General features: G+C 31.3%; 3 protein-coding genes across 3 annotated transcripts; 1 reads left to right on the plus strand and 2 right to left on the minus strand.

Annotated features, from left to right (window-relative positions):
• Nucleotides 1-2,000: 2,000 nt before the first annotated feature.
• PGO_112880 (hypothetical protein, conserved) lies at nucleotides 2,001-12,992 on the plus strand (the record flags this gene model as incomplete). The annotated part of the gene is made up of 3 exons (XM_028688622.1): nucleotides 2,001-12,254; nucleotides 12,427-12,513; nucleotides 12,738-12,992. 3 exons carry the CDS (start codon nucleotides 2,001-2,003, stop codon nucleotides 12,990-12,992), a joined length of 10,596 nt encoding a protein of 3,531 aa, XP_028544423.1.
• Nucleotides 12,993-13,975: 983 nt separating this feature from the next.
• On the minus strand, nucleotides 13,976-17,445 carry PGO_112890 (hypothetical protein, conserved; the record flags this gene model as incomplete). The annotated part of the gene is made up of 2 exons (XM_028688623.1): nucleotides 13,976-16,671; nucleotides 17,001-17,445. 2 exons carry the CDS (start codon nucleotides 17,443-17,445, stop codon nucleotides 13,976-13,978), a joined length of 3,141 nt encoding a protein of 1,046 aa, XP_028544424.1.
• A 997-nt stretch (nucleotides 17,446-18,442) lies between these two features.
• Nucleotides 18,443-20,096, minus strand: PGO_112900 (hypothetical protein, conserved; the record flags this gene model as incomplete). Its single annotated transcript, XM_028688624.1, has 3 exons — nucleotides 18,443-18,905; nucleotides 19,286-19,508; nucleotides 19,787-20,096. 3 exons carry the CDS (start codon nucleotides 20,094-20,096, stop codon nucleotides 18,443-18,445), a joined length of 996 nt encoding a protein of 331 aa, XP_028544425.1.
• Nucleotides 20,097-21,174: the final 1,078 nt, after the last annotated feature.

Consider the following 21,174-nt stretch of genomic DNA (forward strand, 5'->3'; position numbering starts at 1 on the left):
AAAATGAATGGAATAAAATAGAATAACATAAAATAGAGTAAAAGGGAACAAAAAAAAAAATTTGGCTGATTTGTCTATTGCATTAATGGATGCCCCAATGAACCACAGAATTAATGAAGCACGATGTGGGTTAACTTTTCCTTTTTAAGAAAACAGGGAAATAAGGAGATACCTTTAAAAAAAAAAAAAAAAAAAAAAAAAAAAAAGCTAGCTACATACGCCCAAAACGTTTATAACACAATATATGGGACAGTAGTATATATGACCGAATCCATGTATATAACAGTAGTTGTAGAGGGTCTCGTAACACAGCCAAACAAATTAGTAGTAATAGTTAAGGGAAGGAAATATTGAAAACTGCACCTTAATGGAGATCTCATCATGATAATGTTACTTTCAGTAAAAGGCTTAAAACTTTGTAGATCCATTTCTATTCCCATATGGGTATATTTGTGTACACGGTTTATGCACACAGGACCAAAAACAGGATAATGTTTAATTTGAAAATTGCTTTATATCCCTTTTTTGGGAAAGCTCAGCTCTATGTAATTCCCTTTTTTTTTTCCTTCGAAAAATCGTCGCCCTCATGTTGAATATGCATACAAACAAAAACAGTTCGTAATCAAAAAGGCAGTCTACATCCTATTACTAATAAAAATGAATTTCTTAAAAAAAAAAAAAAAAAAAAAAAGAAAACTATATTTTCGAATTCCATTTTTTTTTTATTTATTAAAATATATTTTTTTTTTTTTTTTTTTTTTTCTTCTTAGAAAATATCTGTATATGTCTAGCCAAAATACCTATAAGGATAAAAAAAAATTTAAATAAAATAACGTTGAATATTATATGGGATAAAAAGGGAGAAAATTTAAAAAGGAATAGACAATTCTGCTATCCTTTATTTAGAATAAATAATTTAAGGGAATATTTCATCAAACAATTTCGCACTTTCCTATTTCTTCATTTTGTTATTCTCCATTTTCGGTATTTTGTATTTTTGATTTTTCGTTTCGCTCATTTTTTTTTACGCATATAAAAACTCACACGGATTTATATATACATATATATATATATATATATATATATATATTTACCTGATGTCATGAAACCACTGAAAATAATATGTCACCTGAGATAATGCAAAAAAGTGGCAATTCATTCATTTCAATATTTTTTGTTTTGCTTATACTTCATCTTGAACATAAGCTTAAACATTTTTGAATTATCTATTTTTGGAAAGCATTTAAGACGCTTATGTTAAATCATTTTGAATTTTTTCTTTTTTTTTTTTTTTTTTTCTTTTCTTACATAGTCTATTTAATTTTTTAAAAATGTTCGTATTCCCCAGTATGTCTTATTTAAAAAAATTGATGCTTTAAAATTAACATGCTTAAAAAAATCAAAGAACGAATAAAATTTTTGTATAAATTATATGTAATGTGTACTTTTTGTAACACTTATAGTGTAAAGAAAAGACAAAATATCATTAATGAGGATATACTATTCATTAAAGAAAATTTAAGAGATATAGATACGCCACTTTTTGTCTTCATCCAATTTTTTTTTTTTTTTTTTTTTTTTTTTTTGTGAACTGTTCATATAAGTTAAAGATATATATAATCAACTCAACATCGGTTATATGTAGAGAATTTAATATGTGCGTTAATGTGATTGACACGCGTTTTACCATTGACATTGTTAATATTTTAAAACTTACCAACATTGCTAATGTTGCTAATATTGCTATTCTTACCAATAATACGACCAATAATATTTATGTACATACATAGGAATGAAGGACGAAAAAAATAATTTAGAGAAACTCATAATTGAACGAATGCCACAATATGATTAGGCACATGTAAGAATAAACATGCCAAAAGGTTTTCACACTTGTCCAGTTTTTCAAGGGGGAGATTTGTAAAAACAAAATAATAATAATAAAGCATAACAAAACAAGACAAGACAAAATAGACGATGCCAACGAATTTAATACAAAAATGAATCGTGCTACACTTGAAAAAACAGTGTTTAATAATAAAAAATTAACGAATAATGAAAAATCCTGCAGAAATTATACCGATTCGCTTAGAAGCCTAACAACATCTCAACTTAGAATTGACAGAAGTAAAAATTTATTACTCCATCGAAATATAAGTAACACCCAGATGAGGAATCTACCGAATTTTGATGGCACAAAATGTAGGAATAGTATAACTGATGATAAAAGCAGAAACTGTAAAGACAAATTAAATGGTTCTACTGAGCAAAAAATTATGGAATATAAAAATGGAAGCACTGCAATGAATACTACAAATAATGTAGGGAATAGCAAGAATAGGGGATACATTAATTTGTTAAGAAATAATGTAAAAAATGTTATTAATAAAATAATTAATAGGAAATCAGTATTAGGAACAAATGATAACAACTTGGTCGATAATGACACAAAAATGAACAAAAAAGAAAATAACAACATAGAAGTAAGTAAAAAACCACAATTGTCTAGAACAATTAGTGAATTAACAGAATTAAAATCAGTTCCAGTAAATTCTGAAAAAAAAATAAATGTCAACAAGGATGTTAGAAGGATTAATGAAAATATATCCTCTGTTAGGAGAACTTGGATGAATGTAAAACATGATAATAAACAGATTACGTCTATTGGTACAATAAAAGACCCCATTGATTATGCAAATAGAAAGGTACAACTAGACCGAATAAGAATTCCAACAAATGACAAAAAAAATAGCGAAAAAAAGATATTCCATAGGAATGGGGATTGTATGGAAGAAGGGGCTACTTGCAGAAGTAGCCAACTTGGTAAGTTCACCATTGCATGCGAAAAAAATAAACCTACGAATGAGAAAATTCGTAATGGAACCATGAAAGACACTCCTAGAACATCACTCACGATGCACAAGCAGGTGCAAAAGGCATACGCTAGCGTTGTTATAGGAACACGTGATAACATCATATCACAAAATGGTAGAATGTCACCTTTAATTGGAAAAGGAACAAACTCCCTAATTAACAAAACGAGCGATTTAAAGAAAAACGGAATAAGTAAACCTTTTATTCTGGGCATAAGTAAAAATGAAAAAATTGCAAAAAAACAAACTTTTTACACACCCAGTTATACATCAAGAAGAGAAAAATATCTAGGAAGAAACAACTCACCAAATTTTATGTACAATGATAGTTTTCACAAAAATTTGAAAATGACATTAATTAATACCATTATGAATCCCGAAAAAGAGGAACATGTGGAAGGAAAATTGGAGAACAAAAATGGAAATTCAGAACTAAGCAGAAGAAACACTATTTTAAATAAAAATGATTTGTTAAATAGAGAAAAAATAAAAAGTGTAATAAAATGTGCATCTACTGCTGACAAAGATAACCTAAAATCAAAAGGAAATGAAAAGAAATGCGCGCCACACATATTTGAAACAAAGCAACAATTCATTAAAAGATATTCTACAATGGTTAGAAATCGAAATTCCATTTCCCAAAAGAGTAATATGAACGGTAATGGAAACACCAGTATTGATAAAGGAAGTAATGTAGAAAGTATGAAACAGCATTCTACCATTCAAAGGAATGGTTCTTTAACTATTAGTAATTCCAAATTGAAATTTAATACCGAAGATAATTTTTCACGAGAATCAGGTAGACATAGCAAACTAAAGGAAAAATCTATCCATAACATTGCTTCTTCTAGTGTAAAATGTAGAAACAATGAACCAAATGATGTGCTGCCATTAGAAAGGTATGAAATAAATGGAGAATCTAATTTGATTCTAAAAAGTACACAATCAGCTAAGGTTGCTTTTACAACATTCGGAAGTAAACATAATAATAACAAAGTATCAAAGAATGGAAAAACCAGATGTTCATTGTATAAACAGGAGGAAATAAGAACTAAAAATGAACTATCCCCCATAAATATGAATAAAAATAAAGCTAAACAGTTGAGTACATTAAATTTTCAAACGAAAAATGTGAAGAACATGTTAATTAAAAATAAAGAATGTAAAATACAAGGTATAACAATGAAATCATCTCATAGTCCAATTAATAATCAAGGAACAAAATTGATTCCTATCCAAATTGTTAATAAATTAAAAAAAAATTTTAAACAAATTTATTCTTCAACACATTATACTGTTTTGAAGGCTCATAGTAAGAAAGACGTGAATAATGAAAATAAATCCTTTTCAGAAATGGGTGACGATGTAGGATATAATAGTAATGATGAAGATCATAATATCATGTCTTATTATATTATGAATGGGGAGAAGAAAGAACAGGACAAAGAGCAGGATAATGAAAATTATTCGGCAGAAAAAGAAACATACGTTATACTTCCTTCTGAAGAAACAGCAAAAAATGTTCAACAGTGTGGGCAAAAATCAAATGGAATATGCAAAGAAAATATGACAAATTATGACCCATCTCTTATTAATTCAGAACCCACAAAAAAGTTTCTCAAAACTTGTTTGTATGAAGATGTTAGCTGCACAACCGTGATGATGTTAAATAACAATATGAATGATGAAGAGAATAAGGTGAATTGTATTACCCCCAGTTTAATGGATAAGACTCAAAGTCAATGCCATGTAAATTTAGACTATTCTGACAGGCTCATCAGACCAAATGTAAAAATAGAAAATGTTTTAGCTTACGAAGAGACAGAATATTTTTCTCCCTCCGAGGGAAAGAAATCTCACAATGATGTGGAAAAAATGAATGAACAGGAGGGACCTACAAATTATGAACAAGAGGGGCCTACAAATTATGAACAAGAGGGGCCTACAAATTATGAACAGGGTGGGCCTACAAATTATGAACAGGGTGGGCCTACAAATTATGAACAGGGTGGGCCTACAAATTATGAACAGGGCGATCCTACAAATTATGAACAGGGCGATCCTACAAATTATGAACAGGACGATCCTACAAATTATGAACAGGACAATCCTACAAATTATGAACAGGACGATCCTACAAATTATGAACAGGAAGATCCTACAAATTATGAACAGGACGAGCATACAAATTATGAACAGAATGAATCTGATGAAATGGATTCTTCTCCTAAGGCAAAAAATGAAAGCTTAGAAAATACAAGTTCAGAAAATGCCACACCTGTTCATGATGTATCAGCTGAATGTAACGGAGTGTATGTACAGGCAGGAGGTTATAAAACGGACGATCTTTCAACAAATACGATAATTCATTGTGGTGCACTTGTGAGGGGTGAAGTGGAAGAAAATTGCAACGTTGGAGAAACACATAGTGATGAAAAAGTAGACGATTTCAAAAAAGAGAAGAACAAATTAGGTGTGGACGAGTCTGGGTTCATGACAGATGTAAAAAGGAAAATTTTTCATGTGGATCGTTTATCTGGTAGTGTCGCGAGTCATGTGCACCTGATCGGGACAGCTGAAGCGGACGTAAAAGAAGAAGCAACAGAAGAGGCAGAAGCAGATGGGGCAGATAGAGCAGACGAAGCAGACACATGTAAAAACGTTAGCACCCTACGTGGCAGTATTAACGTGCTTAATAAAAAACACAGCAGTGGGGATGAAAAAAATGGAGATATAACAGAAATAGTGCATGCAAAAAATAACGATTACGTCTGCATAAGGGTTGAATCTGAAGATGAGCAAGTTATCACAGAAAATGTGAAACTTTACTTAAAGCAAAAGAGTCACGAAGAAGGATTAACAATGAATTGTAGTGAGGTTCCCTCTAAAAGTTGTGTAAGTAGTAAAAACGAATCTCATGAAGAATGCCAGCCAAAAGATAGCGATGTGAATATGTGCAAGTTGAATACTCCTCAAAATGGTCAGAAAAATTATGACAATCAATGGATAAATGAAACAAGAAATGTTGTGTTAACAAGTAAAATTTTGGATGAAATAAAAGTAAATAATAGCAAACAAGAAATGTCGACACTTGGGGAATGTCATGAACAAAGTTGGGACACCACACTCAGTGGTGCTAAGAGTGATGAATGTGAGAAAACCCTTAGCGGAACTATTAGTTCTAAATGTGAAAACATAGGAAAAAGCAAAAATATTGATAATGTGAAAAATGTGCACACACATTATGACAGTTGTAACGAGTGGGAAGGCATACAGCAAGTTGAAACACACAATGATGTAATACCGCTAAGAACTAACTTGAGCAAAGAGAATGTTGACACTCTGGGAAAACACAAGTTGGGTCCAGCTGATAATGCACGCGAAATGAATAGCACTATTTGTGAAGACGACCAAAAGGCAGAAGGGAAAAGAAAAACCAATTTGAAAACACCAAAGGTAGCAAATAATACATTTTTTCCCCTGAAAAAACACAAAGTGATAAGAAAAAACAGTATGCACAATATTTATTTAAAGTTCAAGAAGAATTACAACCTGAGTTTGAGCAAGCACAAAATAAAAGAAACAAAAATAGGAAGCTATGATGGGAAAAGAAAAAAAGTATACAAACATTTAAATAGGGTTCAGGGGTTAGAAAGTGAAAAAGTGATGAAGGTCTGGGATGAAACGCAATCCACTGCTGAGGGTGCAGAATTTCGTTCAAACGAACAGGATGTAGATAAATTGCGTAGAAATAAAAGAAGGAAAATAGAAACATTTTCAATAAATTTTACCACTTCCAACCGTGTCATTAAGAAAAAAAAAACACACATAATTTCCCCTGTGGAGAAGTGCTTGCAAGGGGAAGTAAAGCACATGATAATGAAGGGATCGAAAAGGGGTGAAGGAAGGAAAGAGAGAAAAAGGAAAAAAAAAAAAAAAAAGAAAAAAAAAAAATTAAATAAGAACGATGTGGGAGAGGCGAGAGTAGAAGATGACGTGGGAGAGGCGAGAGTAGAAGATGACGTGGGAGAGGCGAGAGTAGAAGATGACGTGGGAGAGGCGAGAGTAGAAGATGACGTGGGAGAGGCGAGAGTAGAAGATGACGTGGGAGAGGCGAGAGTAGAAGATGACGTGGGAGAGGCGAGAGTAGAAGATAACGTGGAAAAGGCGAGAGTAGAAAATGCTTTGGGAAAGGAAAAAACGGATGTACCCACCTGCACATCAGCGGATGCAGTTTTCTATGAACACGGGTGGATGGAGATTATTCTACAATTAATAAACAACGACAATTTCGATTTGGGGGAAAAGTTGATGCTTTTAATCTTTGAGAAAGAGGAGGAGATATACAGAACATTTGTAAATGCAGAGAGGAGTGACGCTTGTGCAGATTACGACTCAAGAGAACACAAGACTTCGGAGGAAAGGAAAAATCTCTCTGTTCATAATAATGATGATGATCCAAAAGGGAGGAGCAAAAAAAAGCTATCCCATTTCATGGACCAAATTTTTCATAACTGTCCATCCGATTGGCCACTACTAGATATAGGCATATTAATTATAGTATCACAAATAGTATGTCATATTTTTAACATGAATAAATGGAAATATTTTAACAAAGGTTGTCTAATGTTTGAAAAGTATTGTATTGGAATTTTGTTAAATTCTTCAATAATTAATTGTAACAAAAATGGAAATACTATACTGATGTTTGAACACTTTTTTTTTTTTAAAATTATCACTTCTATGAACTGTGAACTTTCAGAGGAAGTCATAAAATATCGTACTAATTATTTAAAAAATGATCATGTGGTTAAAGAAAAGACGATTCTAGATGTAATTTTTCTTGCTTTAGCTTATTACATTACCGCTAGTCAGAACCTAAATGAATATAGAAGAGAAAATAATATCCTATATTACCTGAATTTATTTCATAAAAATAGGAGTGAAAGAAGAAGGGATCCCTTTGGAAATTATGGAAGCAAGGGGATAAGAAATAAAATAAAATATAATAAAATCAAGAAAAGAAAATTATCTGTTACAAATATTGGTAGGAACCTTAGTAGGAAAAGTACCAAAAAGAGATTTTCTGAAAATTTGCATAAAAATAAAATAAATGAAGACGAATACATTTATGAAAAATATAAAAGAAGAAGGATGACATACGAGAAAAATGTGAAAAGGAGACTAAGCATTTTGAAGACAACAAAATGTATTAATAGAATTGAAAAAAATTCTATGAATCAAACAAATGCTTGTCTTAGCATGAACCATCGGAAGGAAACACTAAAGGAAAAAAATAATAAAAAGGAACTGAAAGCAAATCAAGTGGATAAATTTTTCCTATTTAAGAATAATAAAATTGAAACTATTGTTCAATATCAAACAAGAACCGATTTTGAGAAATTGCTGTGTCTAATTATTATCGAAATTTTTAATTTAATTTATGACAATAGGGAATATTCAGTTAAAAACGTTCTTATCATCAGGAAATTTTTTAGAGTGTTTTTGAATTTTGCACAAAAGAGGTTTATTGCCTTGTCTATTCGTGCTCACTCTGGGCAGTGCGCGAGAGTTGACAAATCGTGGGATTCAGTAGGAACAGATGTAAATGATGTGGTAGAAAATGAAACCCAAAATGATGTAAGCGATGTTGTAGGAAATGGAGCAGGAGGCGACACCCGAAGACAATCATTATTTGACATAAACCATATTGAATTCAATAGAACGAACGGTGGTGTAGTGAAGAACACAAGTGAAGAGATCCTTCCATCACCAAGACAGATATATGATAACTATTACAATGTGTGGATTTGGGTAGAGAGAATTTTTTGTGAAAATTTTTATGAAATAAACAACATGATGTATAACGTAAGCATGGAGAATAATTGGTTGGAAGAGGATTACAAACTAAGTGCAAATTATGGAAAAATAGAAATAATAAGCAAGAATGTGAAAAGATTTTCATCTCTGCAGAAGCGTAACTGTGCCGTATTGAGAAAATATTGGATTACATTTGGAGTGAAGGAGCAAAGAGAGGAAAGTGAACAATGTATAGGAAATGAAGTAAGCGCAGGAGAGAGAAGAAGCACCACCCCATCAGTACGATCTTCATTAGAAGTTTCACCTTCAGCAGATACATCTTTAGTTAGGGCAAATGGTATGGTCTCAAATGAATGGGGGATTCCCAAAGGGTACATGGACAAGGAGGAAAAGATATACAAAAATAAAACACTTTTAAAACTTGAAAAGAAGGATTGCTTATTTGACATGCTAACTTTTCATTTTTTGAGTGCTGTAGAATGCATCTGTAATGTATATCAATCAATTGAAGAAATTCCTTCATTTTTGCATTTAAAAAAGGAGAATTATTTTATGAATTACATGGGTGGTAGTAACCAAGGAGGAAGTAACGAAAGAAGAAGTTACCAAAGAGAATGTAGCGATGGAGTAGTTGTATCTCCCTTCCTGAATGGGTCAATAAGTGAGAAATGTGAATTAGATAAAGGTTTTTCAAGTCCTAGCCAAGTATTGGCTCTTGTAAACTATCATATGGATAGTAATAATTACGATAAAATGGAAATGCAAATAAGAAATAGAACAAATGGGATTCCAGAAGATAACTCAATTTTATGGCTTAAAAAAATAAAAAGGAGATTAAAAATATATGACATACAATGGCATGAAGAGTACGAGAAACAATACTTAAATTTGGCAACATATATAGGAATATTAAAAAGCAAATTTAAAGAAAATAAATTATTTCATAACATTTTGAAACGTAACATAAATTCCATATGGTTGAATAAAAATCAAATTTATCTTCAATATATTCAGATAACAATTAATTGTAAATTTTTTTTAGGTTCATCTTATAATGATATTTATGAATTTATAAAAAAAAATTACACTTTCGTTTTTAGTATGGTGATGCAGTTGCTTCGTATGGATGAAAGAAGCACGCAGTTCGACTTGGAGGAAGCATCTGTTTCAGAGGAAGAACCGCTCTTGGCCACTCGAATTAGACACTTGCCTGGAAATACTTTCCATAGAGCAAGAACTGTTAGTTTGGATAATGAAAAAAGCACCGCTGCATCTGCCTCTGTTACTGCTGCTGCCCATGCTTCTACTGATTCTGTCATCTTTTTGGAAAAAGAAGCGGAGGCGAAAAAACAATTTCTAGAGGACAATTTTATACTCATCGCGTGGGAGATTGCAAACTTTTACTTTTGTATTTTATATTACAAATTTGAGCTGAAGGAGATTCTGCAGGAGTTACAAAAATGGATGCAAATTTTTCACAAAATGGAAGGAGGGGAAAATGGTTCCTTTTTCATATACAAACATCGGTGTGCATCATATCTTATACACATTTTAATTTTCATGAATGAGTATACATATGCACACAGGATTATGAAGCATGTCTCTCGGGAGTTTTTGCAATCTGATCAGAGGGAAGTAAAAAGATGCAAAAGAGAAGTATTAGTAAGGTCGGTAGAAAGAGGTAATAATTATTTTCAGACAGAAAATGAGAATGTTGTGAAGGAAGATTCTAACATAACATGGAACCAATCTCAAGATGATCAAAGGAAAGGAGAAATTTTTCTAATATCCAAGTATGAAAAAAAGAAAATTCTACATTGGCATGTAATAAATAAATGCTACTTATACAACAAATGGATAAATTATATGATGAAAAAGTATAATTGTTTGATTCCGTTTTTTTTGAGAAAAAAAAACATTGTAAAATTAATTCTGTTTAATAATAAAAATGTACAAATTCTTATGAAAAAGAAGAAAGATAAAATTTTAATAATAAAAGTGTTAAAAAAAATGCAAAAATTACAGAATATTATTTTATCTCTGTATTGCTTATGTGTTAAGCTTTACAAGGGATATTACTACTACTCATCAATGTTGCATTACCACACTTCGCAACATATTTTACTTGCATCTAAATATTTGAATATACATATTAAAAAGAGGGATGCAGAAATCAATTACACACCTTCGACAAGTAACTACAGGGACAAGTTAAAGGCCGACCAGGTGCTTCCCCGTAACCCACTGTTGAACGATGTACTTCCACAAATTCCAATCTCGACAAGGTTAGTAACCCCAGATCGGAATGTGGTGGATCTATTTAATATGAATTATTTCTCTCCCGTGGGTGCTTACAATTTGGATGGGTACACTCCAAATGGAACTGCTCCAAATAGTACCGCTCAAAATGGGTGCACCCCGAATGATGACACCGCTACTAATCTCGGAGCAGAAAAGTGGAGTACCCCTAAGGTGCACTACGTGCATGGAGAGAATCCCCTCAGGGATGCTCCTCAGAATGACAACCCTTATTGCAACGAGGGTAGAGAGAATAATGAGGATATGTTTTACCTGAACGCACTCATCTTGAGCATACAGATACAGTACACGTTATCTGTGTGCATCATAATTTGTGCAGAGTTATTCATATTTCCATCCAAATTACAAAAGCTGGTAGGGGTAAGAGAAGCATATAAATTAAATCCACCTAGTGTACCCAAGTACACTTCCTACGTGCGTGCACTATTTAACTACAAGATTTTACGTAAGCATTATAGGATTCTGAATGGACACAATTTCAGCAAAATGAAAGGAAAAAATACCCGAAGAGTGATTAGAAAAAAAGAAAAAAAAAAAAAAAAAAAAAGACAAGAAAGGGTAGAAATTATAAATTCAAGTAGAAGGAAAGTTAATGATATGGACAAATATTTTGTAGATTATGTAGCTATTACATCTACAGGCAAAAACCACAGCGAATATTTTTCACCTGATGGAAACAAAATACATAACAGTAAGGATACTCACGACAATCGTCCTACCACATGTTATAGTACCTCCCAGTGTTGTGTGAATTACGACTATGATGAGAAGATGTACATACAAAGAAATATACAAAATTGGATGATAGATGATTTGGATTACAATAAGTGGAATACCCAGGTGGAGAGAGATTGCCTCTCCGATGTCATAATGGAAAGAAGCCATGATTCTCTCGTGGTAACAGAAAATAAATCAACTCTTAGTGATTGTATACCTGGTCGTTATGAAAATTTTAAGAAATCAATTTTGAAAAAAAGAAGGAAAAATCTGTTTGTTCAGGAAGATAGGTTAAAAAAGAGAGGTTCTTCTTCCAACAATTCGATGCAGCAGAGAGCAAAAGGATCAAGAAACATGTCTAACGCGAAGAAAGTCTGTCCAAATTGTGAAATTTTTTCAAACTCTGGAATATTCTCCTTAGGGACTCTGGACAAGGTGGAAACGAAAAACGCTTATCACATTTTAATACAAATTTCAACATGGCTAAGTAAAAATTCAGCTGTTCAACTTGTGTGGATTGGTCAGGTATAAAAGCAAAGCACTCCCTGTCGACATATTTCACCACCCCACTTTTGTTCGCACATAAGGAGCTGCTCCTACATATGCATACGTGTGAATGTATGGGTGCACGTATGGATGTACCTGTACGTATATATGCATATATGCACATGCATCCCTTAACTCGACCCGTTCTCAGAAACTGTTTAAAATGTGCCTTCCGGAATTTCTTTGCATTGTCTTGGCTCTCCAGGCCAACATGTTTATGAACAAAAACATCTTGACAGTAAGAGAATATCAACAATGATTCTACGCATAGGTGCACAATGGAATAAATGTGCAACCTTATGATGCATAAATAAATATATATATATATACATATACATATACATACATATATACACATATGGACACATATGGACACATGAGTGGGGATGATTTAGTATGACCTCCACAAAATTTTTGCATTTTTTTTTTTATTTTATTCCCGCTTCCAACCATTTTCAACAGAATATAAAACGAATAGATTGCATCCTGAAGCTATGTTCTGAAAGTCCACAGCTCGTGTACTTTGCAACTGAATGTTTGAAGAATTACAAAAATAAAACAAATTTGAAGATATACAAAAACTACTTTAAAGTAAATAAAAAGTACAAGGAAATTTTTCTGAAACAAAAAAAGGATATCATTGATTCGAAGGATGCACTTTTCCAACTATGCGAACATTTCTTATGTTCCCACATTTCAGACAGTGGCACAACGTGAATTCGGGCAGAGCAATGTACATATATATATATATATATACAAACCCGAAGAGCTGAACACCCATTATGATCCCAGTTAATGGGTCCGCAGTCATTCCTTCGTAATCATTTCTTCTTAATTTTTCTCTTCCATATTCATCCCAACACGTTTGCGCCGTTCCCCCTTTTTTATTTTATTTTTTTCATCATTTTCATCATTTTTCATCATTTTTCATCATTTTCATCATATTTCAGAATATTTCATCATTTTTCATCATATTTCATAATTTTTCATCTTTTTTTGTAATTTTTTTATTATTTACCTTACTCATTTTCATTATGATTCTTTTTTTTGTACCAATTTTACCGCTCATTTGCGTATGTGTAATAATGTTTATGAGCAAAACTAGCCTTCGAAATTAAAATTTTTAAAAGAACTTTTTTTAAAAATAACAAGAATGATTTTTCAATTAGGTAGCATTTGACATGGAGGAAGAGAAGACGAAGAAGAAAGAAAACATGGAAATTTTCCGTTGCTACAAGGAACACTACTCGATTTGGTAAAGTATAGGGTAATCTTCCCCCAGGTTTCAAAAAAAAAAAAAAAGGAAAAACAAAAGTTACTAATAAAAAAAGGAAAAAAAAAGTTACTAATAAAAATAGCAAAACAAAAGTTACTAATAAAAAAAGGAAAAAAAAAAGTTACTAATAAAAATAGCAAAACAAAAGTTACTAATAAAAATAGCAAAACAAAAGTTACTAATAAAAATAGCAAAACAAAAGTTACTAACAAAAATAGCAAAACAAAAGTTACTAATAAAAATAGCAAAACAAAAGTTACTAATAAAAATAGCAAAACACATCTCATACGACACCTCGAAGTCTTGAATATGTCTTGAATTTTTTTTTTTTTTTTTTTTTCTACCCCTTTGCGGGTATCTCTCATACCTACCGATGATTGATTCTTACACTTTGTTGCTGAAATTTTACTCAGTCTTGACATACCTAGATCAGATTGAATGTCTCTTCACCCAAAATGGCGTGGGAGATATAACTTTTTATCATACTCAACTCAGTGTCTATTTGATTCAAATTATTGTCTATAAGAATTGGAAACAGCTTTTGTGAAAATGTGTGACACAACCTGTTATTCAAAAAATCAACACCTGCGTGCATCAAATGAAACTCAATCAATTCGCTTTCTTTGTTCGTCCTTTCATTGAACAAGGGTATCATTTTTGAAAGGTATTCATTTTTTTTTTTGGAATTTTTTTCATTTTTTATTTTCTTCAATAGGTCATCTTCCGAATAATTATCTGTGCTGTATTCACTGTCTAAATTACACTCCTTGTCATTATAATTCAAATTAACATTCAAAGTATTGTTATTACAATTCTCTCGATTTCTTATATGTCCTCTTAATGAAAATTTTTCCTTTAACATGTTCTTTTGATCATATATTTGCAAATTGCTTAATTCGTTCCTCGTGAGATACGGTTCTAGGAGATTGAAAAAGTACATTTCGAGTAGAAAAAGCGAGCTAGAAAATAATTTTATTTGGATATTTTTTAAAATAAAATATATGAGCGCTTCACAATGTTTCAATTCACTATACTTAGAAATGTTATAAAGGACAGTTTCAAGTAAATTTATACTGGTGTGATCATTTGTTCGTAAAATATTAAAAATTTCATTATTTACTTTCAGTAATTTCCTTTTGGAAAAGTATAAATCTAAATTTTCATAAAATTTCTTTCTTTCTTCATTTGACCAACGAACTTGGATTGCTCTGCTGAATAATTCATTCGTTTTTTCATTTTGATTAAAAACTGTTTTATCTATTCCGTTTAACTGTTCGTTGAAAACTGGTTTCTCGTTTTGAAAACTTTTTACCGTTTTTTTTTTTTTTTTTTTTTTTTCATCTTCTTCCTCTGTTTCATCTCCCTTCGAACGGTCCTCATTTATGAAGATCCTTTTTAAGTCATACAGAAAATGCTGTTTTCGCTCTATTTTGCTGATAATTTTTTCACATTGAATATCAGATAATTTTTTATGCTTATAAAAATTGAAATCTTCACAGTGGAAGTAATCATGAAATTCGCTTTTCTTTGTTTTTTGTAATTTTTTTTTTTTTTTCTTTTCTTCATTGTTATCATCTTCTGGTTTTTCTTCCTCTACTTCTTGCCCAATTACACTATCTCGTAAAAAAACAACTGTGTCACATTTTTTATCATAATAACATTCCTTTTTTCTAGAACCAACATTTGATATTTTTCGTTTTTCTATAGAATACACATTCAAGTGATTCAAAAAATCTTCACAAAAATAAATTCCACTTTTTATTAATTTATTAAATCCTTCTGATAATTCGTTAACAATAAAATTTTCATCTTCATATATTTTTTTACTTTTTCGAACACTTTTATATAATTGTTGACGTTTCTCCAAAATTTGGTTTTTATCATATTTCTCCTGTTGGGTGGGGACTTGTTTTGCTTGATATACTTGACCAACCTCGTTCTCTTCAGTAGTACAATTTTTTTTCTGTTTAATCGTGCCGATAGCATACCCCTCCTCGAAGTGTTCTTTCATAAAATGAAATTCTTTATTGTCTTCTTCTATCACCTTTTCCTCAGTTGATTTTATTTTACTTTGAAAGATATCGAAGAAGCTTTGCTTTATTGTTGCAGGAAATACTGGTTCGTCACCTTTTACTTGACTCATTTTTTCATATGAAATAATTTCCTTGACTTTGAAAATTTTGAATATATTGAATGATACTGGTTCATACAATTCGATAATGTCATGTTTCAATGGTGGAAGAATAGTCACTTCTTTCATTTCACATTCATTCGTCTCTTTATTATTAACATTGATAGAAAAATCAGTATTGTCCACTAACTTATACTTATCTAAATATTCAACTACAATTTTTTGATTATCTTGTAAGACGAAAAAAACACTAGGATTTTTCAAAAAAGGGACATTTCCTAATTTACTCTTTCGATATATTTTATCTTGATATTTGGAATACATAAAAAGTGACAAAAAAAAGGTTTCTGATTCACGTGTGTTCATTTTATATCCCTCCTTTATACACAGAATTTTAAGGTCTTCATTATTTTCCCCATCTGATGATTTTTGCATATTTGCATTTTCCTCTTCATCTTTTGGTTCTCCAATCATATTATGGTTATGTGTATGAATTACGGCTTCACATGATTCAGATGAAATACTTATCACAGTTTTCCATTCACTTATGTATGTACATTTAACAAATGTGTTTTTGTCAAAATTTTGAAAAAAATAATCATTAATTGAGTAGTTAACTCTTTTTATTTTATCGTGTTCTATTTGCACATCATATGTAACAGCTGTTAGCTCATCTGAATCATTGTATAACACTACTAAAAACAATTTTCTCTTTTTTTTTGTTGTTTCTAAAATTTTTGCACATGTTATATTACAGCTTTGGTACGGGACATCTATTTCTTTGCTAATGTTACTTAGGTCATAAGTGTTGCTTTTTTTTTCATCCTTTAAAATGAATACTTCTTTATTTGAATATGTCAAAAGAAAAACTCCGTTCTTCTCATCAATATTGTTAACTGGTGTGGTCCATTCTTGGCATTCATACAACTGCTTGTCCTTCAGCAGGTACACTCGTTCGTTGTCGCTAAGAACTAGGAAAAGTAGGTCGTCTTAAAAAAAAAAAAAAAAAAAAAAAAAAAAAAAATGGGAGGGATTGGTGGTGAGGAAAAAGACACACATGCAAATTATGAGTCTTCATATGAACACACACCAGTACATACAATTCCACACAGGTACACTATGAGTCTTCATATGAACACACACTAGCACATACAATTCCACACAGGTATACTATGAGTCTTCATATGAACACACACTAGCACATACAATTCCACACAGGTATACTATGAGTCTTCATATGAACACACACTAGCACATACAATTCCACACAGGTACATATGTGTACATGCAAGCATACACAACGTAGCTTCAATTGTACCTATGTGTTTGAAACTCCTAACTTGTATACCCAGAGTGCAATGCAGCTTCACATTGTCGCTGTCATAATCAAAAACATAAAAATTTTGTCGATCTGTATACAAAAAGGCTAAAGCATCTGTTTTATTGTTTTCAATTAAAAGAATATTTTCCTCAAAGGGCTTGGTTTTAATATTTATTTTGTCATTGCTGTCGTTATTATTTTCATTATCAATTTTGTATAAAAAGTCAGACAAAGAGAAAATATTTAAATGCTGGTTAAAGAAATAAAGACCCTTCTGTTTTGTATTACTTATTATAAAATTACTGCTTGGAATATTTTTTTCAACATTGGAAAATTCCTTCTTTCGTTTTTTTTCCTCTTCTACCATACAAAAACAAGCTCCATGTTGAAATTTGAAATATTCCGTATCTTCAATAAACTCAATTTCGTTAATTTCTACCATTTTCACATTTTAGCCCTAGAAAAATAAAGGAATATTCTTAAATTTTAGCTATGCCTTCTTCACATAAAAGTGGGCAAAAGGAATGAAACATATACATACATATATGCATACTTATATACATACATATATACATATATACATATAGGTATATAAGTTTCTAGTTGCAGACTTATCATTTTCCATTTTCTTTCTAGCTGTTTGAATTTTTTTTTTTTTTTTTTTTTTTTTTTTTCTCAAAGTTGTATGAACAGGTCAGGGAATTTTCGAATGTTTGCATGTTTGGTTTTTTTTTTTTTTTTTTGAAATAAAATTTTTGCCTTTTGACAAAAACATGGGTGGAACAAATCATTCGTCACGTTAGCTGTATTTATATGTATATATATATATCCGTTTTGTATATAAGCCCCCTAAGTCCGTTAGACCACAAATTCTCATTTTTACGTACCCACTAGGGAGATAACTTTTACCAAAAAAATTAAAAGTAAATCTTAGTTGCAATAGAAATTGGTGAAACATGAAATATTCTGCGAGGAAATTATGAACACAGTGTTTCAAAAAATTATTTTGGAAAAAAAAAAAATAAAATAAAGGGAATAACTAATAAACGAATGATCTAGTGAACGAATGGTCGAGTGAGCGAATGGTCGAGTGAGCGAATGGTCGAGTGAGCGAACGGATGAATGGATACGTCCCGCTTGCCTGACTCGCAATTTAATCTTTAAGAACGGGCGACTAAACGCTGCATTCGCGGATACAAATTGGCACTCCTGAGCTTCGCAAGAGTAAAAAGCGGTAAAAAAACAAATTTGACGATACGAAAAATTAATGCAAAATGGAATATCACCTCCTGCATGGTGGTCCTGGTAATCGTGGTGATTGTTTTGATTGTGGGTCTACAAAATTGTTTATGTAAGTGCTTCTCTTTACATGCACACATATTCAAAAGATGTGTACAAAAAAAAAAAAAAAAGAACGGATTATGCTTACACAGCGAGTATCATTTCTTCATATGATATACATAATTCAGGTTCCTAGAGGGTAACAGAAAAGAACTACCAATAATGTTGTAATACTTCAAAAAGTAATCGAGAAGGTAAGTAGCAGATAGGGTATCCTTTCGTCTTCTACAATTTCTATTGTAAAATTTTGAAAATAGTGTGTTATTTTCATCCTTTATTTTAGTAACCAGATTTTTTAACGAAAAATTCAAAGTGTTATCCGTTTTTTCTTCCGTGTTGGAATTTACTTTATTCGACATAATAAAATAATTTTCCACATAATTATTCTGTTCTCTTTTATAAATATTATTATTATTAAATGTAATTAATTCATTTTGAACTTCAAATGGTATTCTTTTTCTTCTTCCATTTTCCATGGGATTTTCTCTTTTGCCATTTACCTCGTTCATAAAATAGCACATGTGTCGGCCCATATCGCTTGACAGTCTGTTCATGTGTGGCCTGGCAGTTGCAGGAAAATTACGCACATTCATGCGTTAGTATGTATGTATGTATGTATGTATGCGTGAATGTGTGTGTATAAACATATAACATGCGTGGGTGTGTACTCAGTGCCGTTCATCCAGTGGAAAGAGGAGATGAGGGGAGGGAGAGGGGGAATAACGAATCGACTCCATGCATACAATTTATGTCTCTAACAAACTTGTTTGATTCGTTTCATGTACAGGTAAACCGTGAATAAACACGAGCATGCACGCACCTATACATGTTCATTGAGGTAGAAGCTGTAGGGGTATAATAAAATCCTCTCCCTCCTTCTCCCACTTTCCATGCCCGTTTTGAGTCTCCTTGCGAATCTCATTTCGATGCTTTAATCTAACCCATTGCATCCGATGATAACAATCAAATTGCTGTTATATATGAATTCAAACAGATAATGAAAAAAGGAAAAGAAATTATTTATGTAACCTTTAAAATAAAGTGTATAAAACAGAATAACATTTTCTTTAATCGGTAAATCAAAGTCTTTTGTGTATATTAAATTTTTATGTCTTTCAGTGATTTTCTCATATATATACTTGTTCTTGCAACGTATACAAAGGCCTGCGTTTTGTAGAAGATGTGATATGTGCAGAGGGAGATGTGGGTGGGAATATAAAAATTTTCATAAGCTACACATTTATAGTACTTTCGCACACAGTTCATAAATTAATGCAGGAGATGTTCTAAAAACACAGTATGCCTATGTTATATACAAAAAGGTCTTGAATACTGTTTCAAAAAATAAGATATATAATATAAAGGTACATATAACTACATATATGTGGAGCTCTTTCCTAACATAACTATAGAATGAGTTATTTTTCTGTTTCTTTTCTTACCCATAAAAGTATATCCATAATCAACTGAAACAATGTTGTAATTACTTAGTGTAAGGTTCTCTATTTCAATGACGTGATTATCAAAGTTGATATTTGAAATTTTCAAATTTTCTGGTGGATATATATTATAATTCAGTGTATTGTTATAATAAGCTTTATTTTTATTTTTCCTACGTCTACATGCTGAAACACTTTTTACATACATTAAAGTGATGAAGTAGGTACTGTTTTCAATTCTTTTCATTCCTTGTATTGCACGCTTACGGAGAATGATATACAACACTGTGATATAGAAGAATATTCCTTTCATCATCCCTTATGCATTTTTTTTTTCATTTAATTGAACACTTCTAGGAATAAATGACAAAACGCTCTTCATATCTGCAAGTAGGAGTGGCGTAAAATGAACAATTGACCCTGGGGATTTTGAAATATATGTATATTCAAAGGATAGTTGCGTGCGCATATCCGAAGGAAAATATGAACAAGTATAAAAAAGCGCATGTGCATACACATAAGGGGTAACTATTTTTTTTTTTTTTTTTTTTTTCTCCCTCTCCTTACTCATATTTTCCTTCAATTCTTGATAGTTTCTCTTTTTCGGATTAATGATGATTTTTTCGCCTGCACAGGGTCATATATTATTGAACAGAACAGAAATCACTCGTGTGTGTACTTTTAGCTGTGCATAATGTATGTTCACATACGTATAGGTACATATGCATAAATATCTGTATGTACATAATATACATGCCTTAAGGAATGTTTCTGATTTTTAGTTACTCACCAGACTCATGGGGATGAGCTACTTTTCCAACGTTTTCCTCTTTCTTATGTTCTTCTCCTTTCATTTCTGCACGATTTTACAAATTTATGTAAAGACGTGTGCCCGTTCTTGTATATGCACACAGGTATAGAGATCCAGTCTTAGATACAACTGCATATGTGTACTTGATTTTTTTTTTATTTGGTTTTATTTTTGTTTAAATTTTTTTTTTTTTTTTTTTTTTTTTGCGTTCCTTATGTTCTCCTTATGGTAGATTTAAACGATGCTGTGAAAATGTTTCGTTCTTCATACAATATGTTAATTTGTTATCATTAAAAAAAAAAAAAAAAAATGTAAAGTACTAGCAAAGAAAATGGAACGTATAGTAAAGAAAATCGAACGTATAGTAAAGAAAATCGAAAGTATAGTAAAGAAAATCGAAAGTATAGTAAAGAAAATCGAACGTAGTAGTAAAGAATATTATAACTCGTACCAAAAAGAACGTCAAGAGGTAACAAAGAAAATGTAACTCATACCAAAAAGTAGAAAAAATACAACAAGCGCTAACCCCAAAAAGTGCGAATTAAAATGAAAAGCAGTGCAATAACTTTTTCCCCACATA

This window comes from Plasmodium gonderi (assembly GCF_002157705.1).
Source record: "Plasmodium gonderi DNA, contig: Chr11, whole genome shotgun sequence".
In the NCBI taxonomy this organism is placed as follows: domain Eukaryota; phylum Apicomplexa; class Aconoidasida; order Haemosporida; family Plasmodiidae; genus Plasmodium; species Plasmodium gonderi.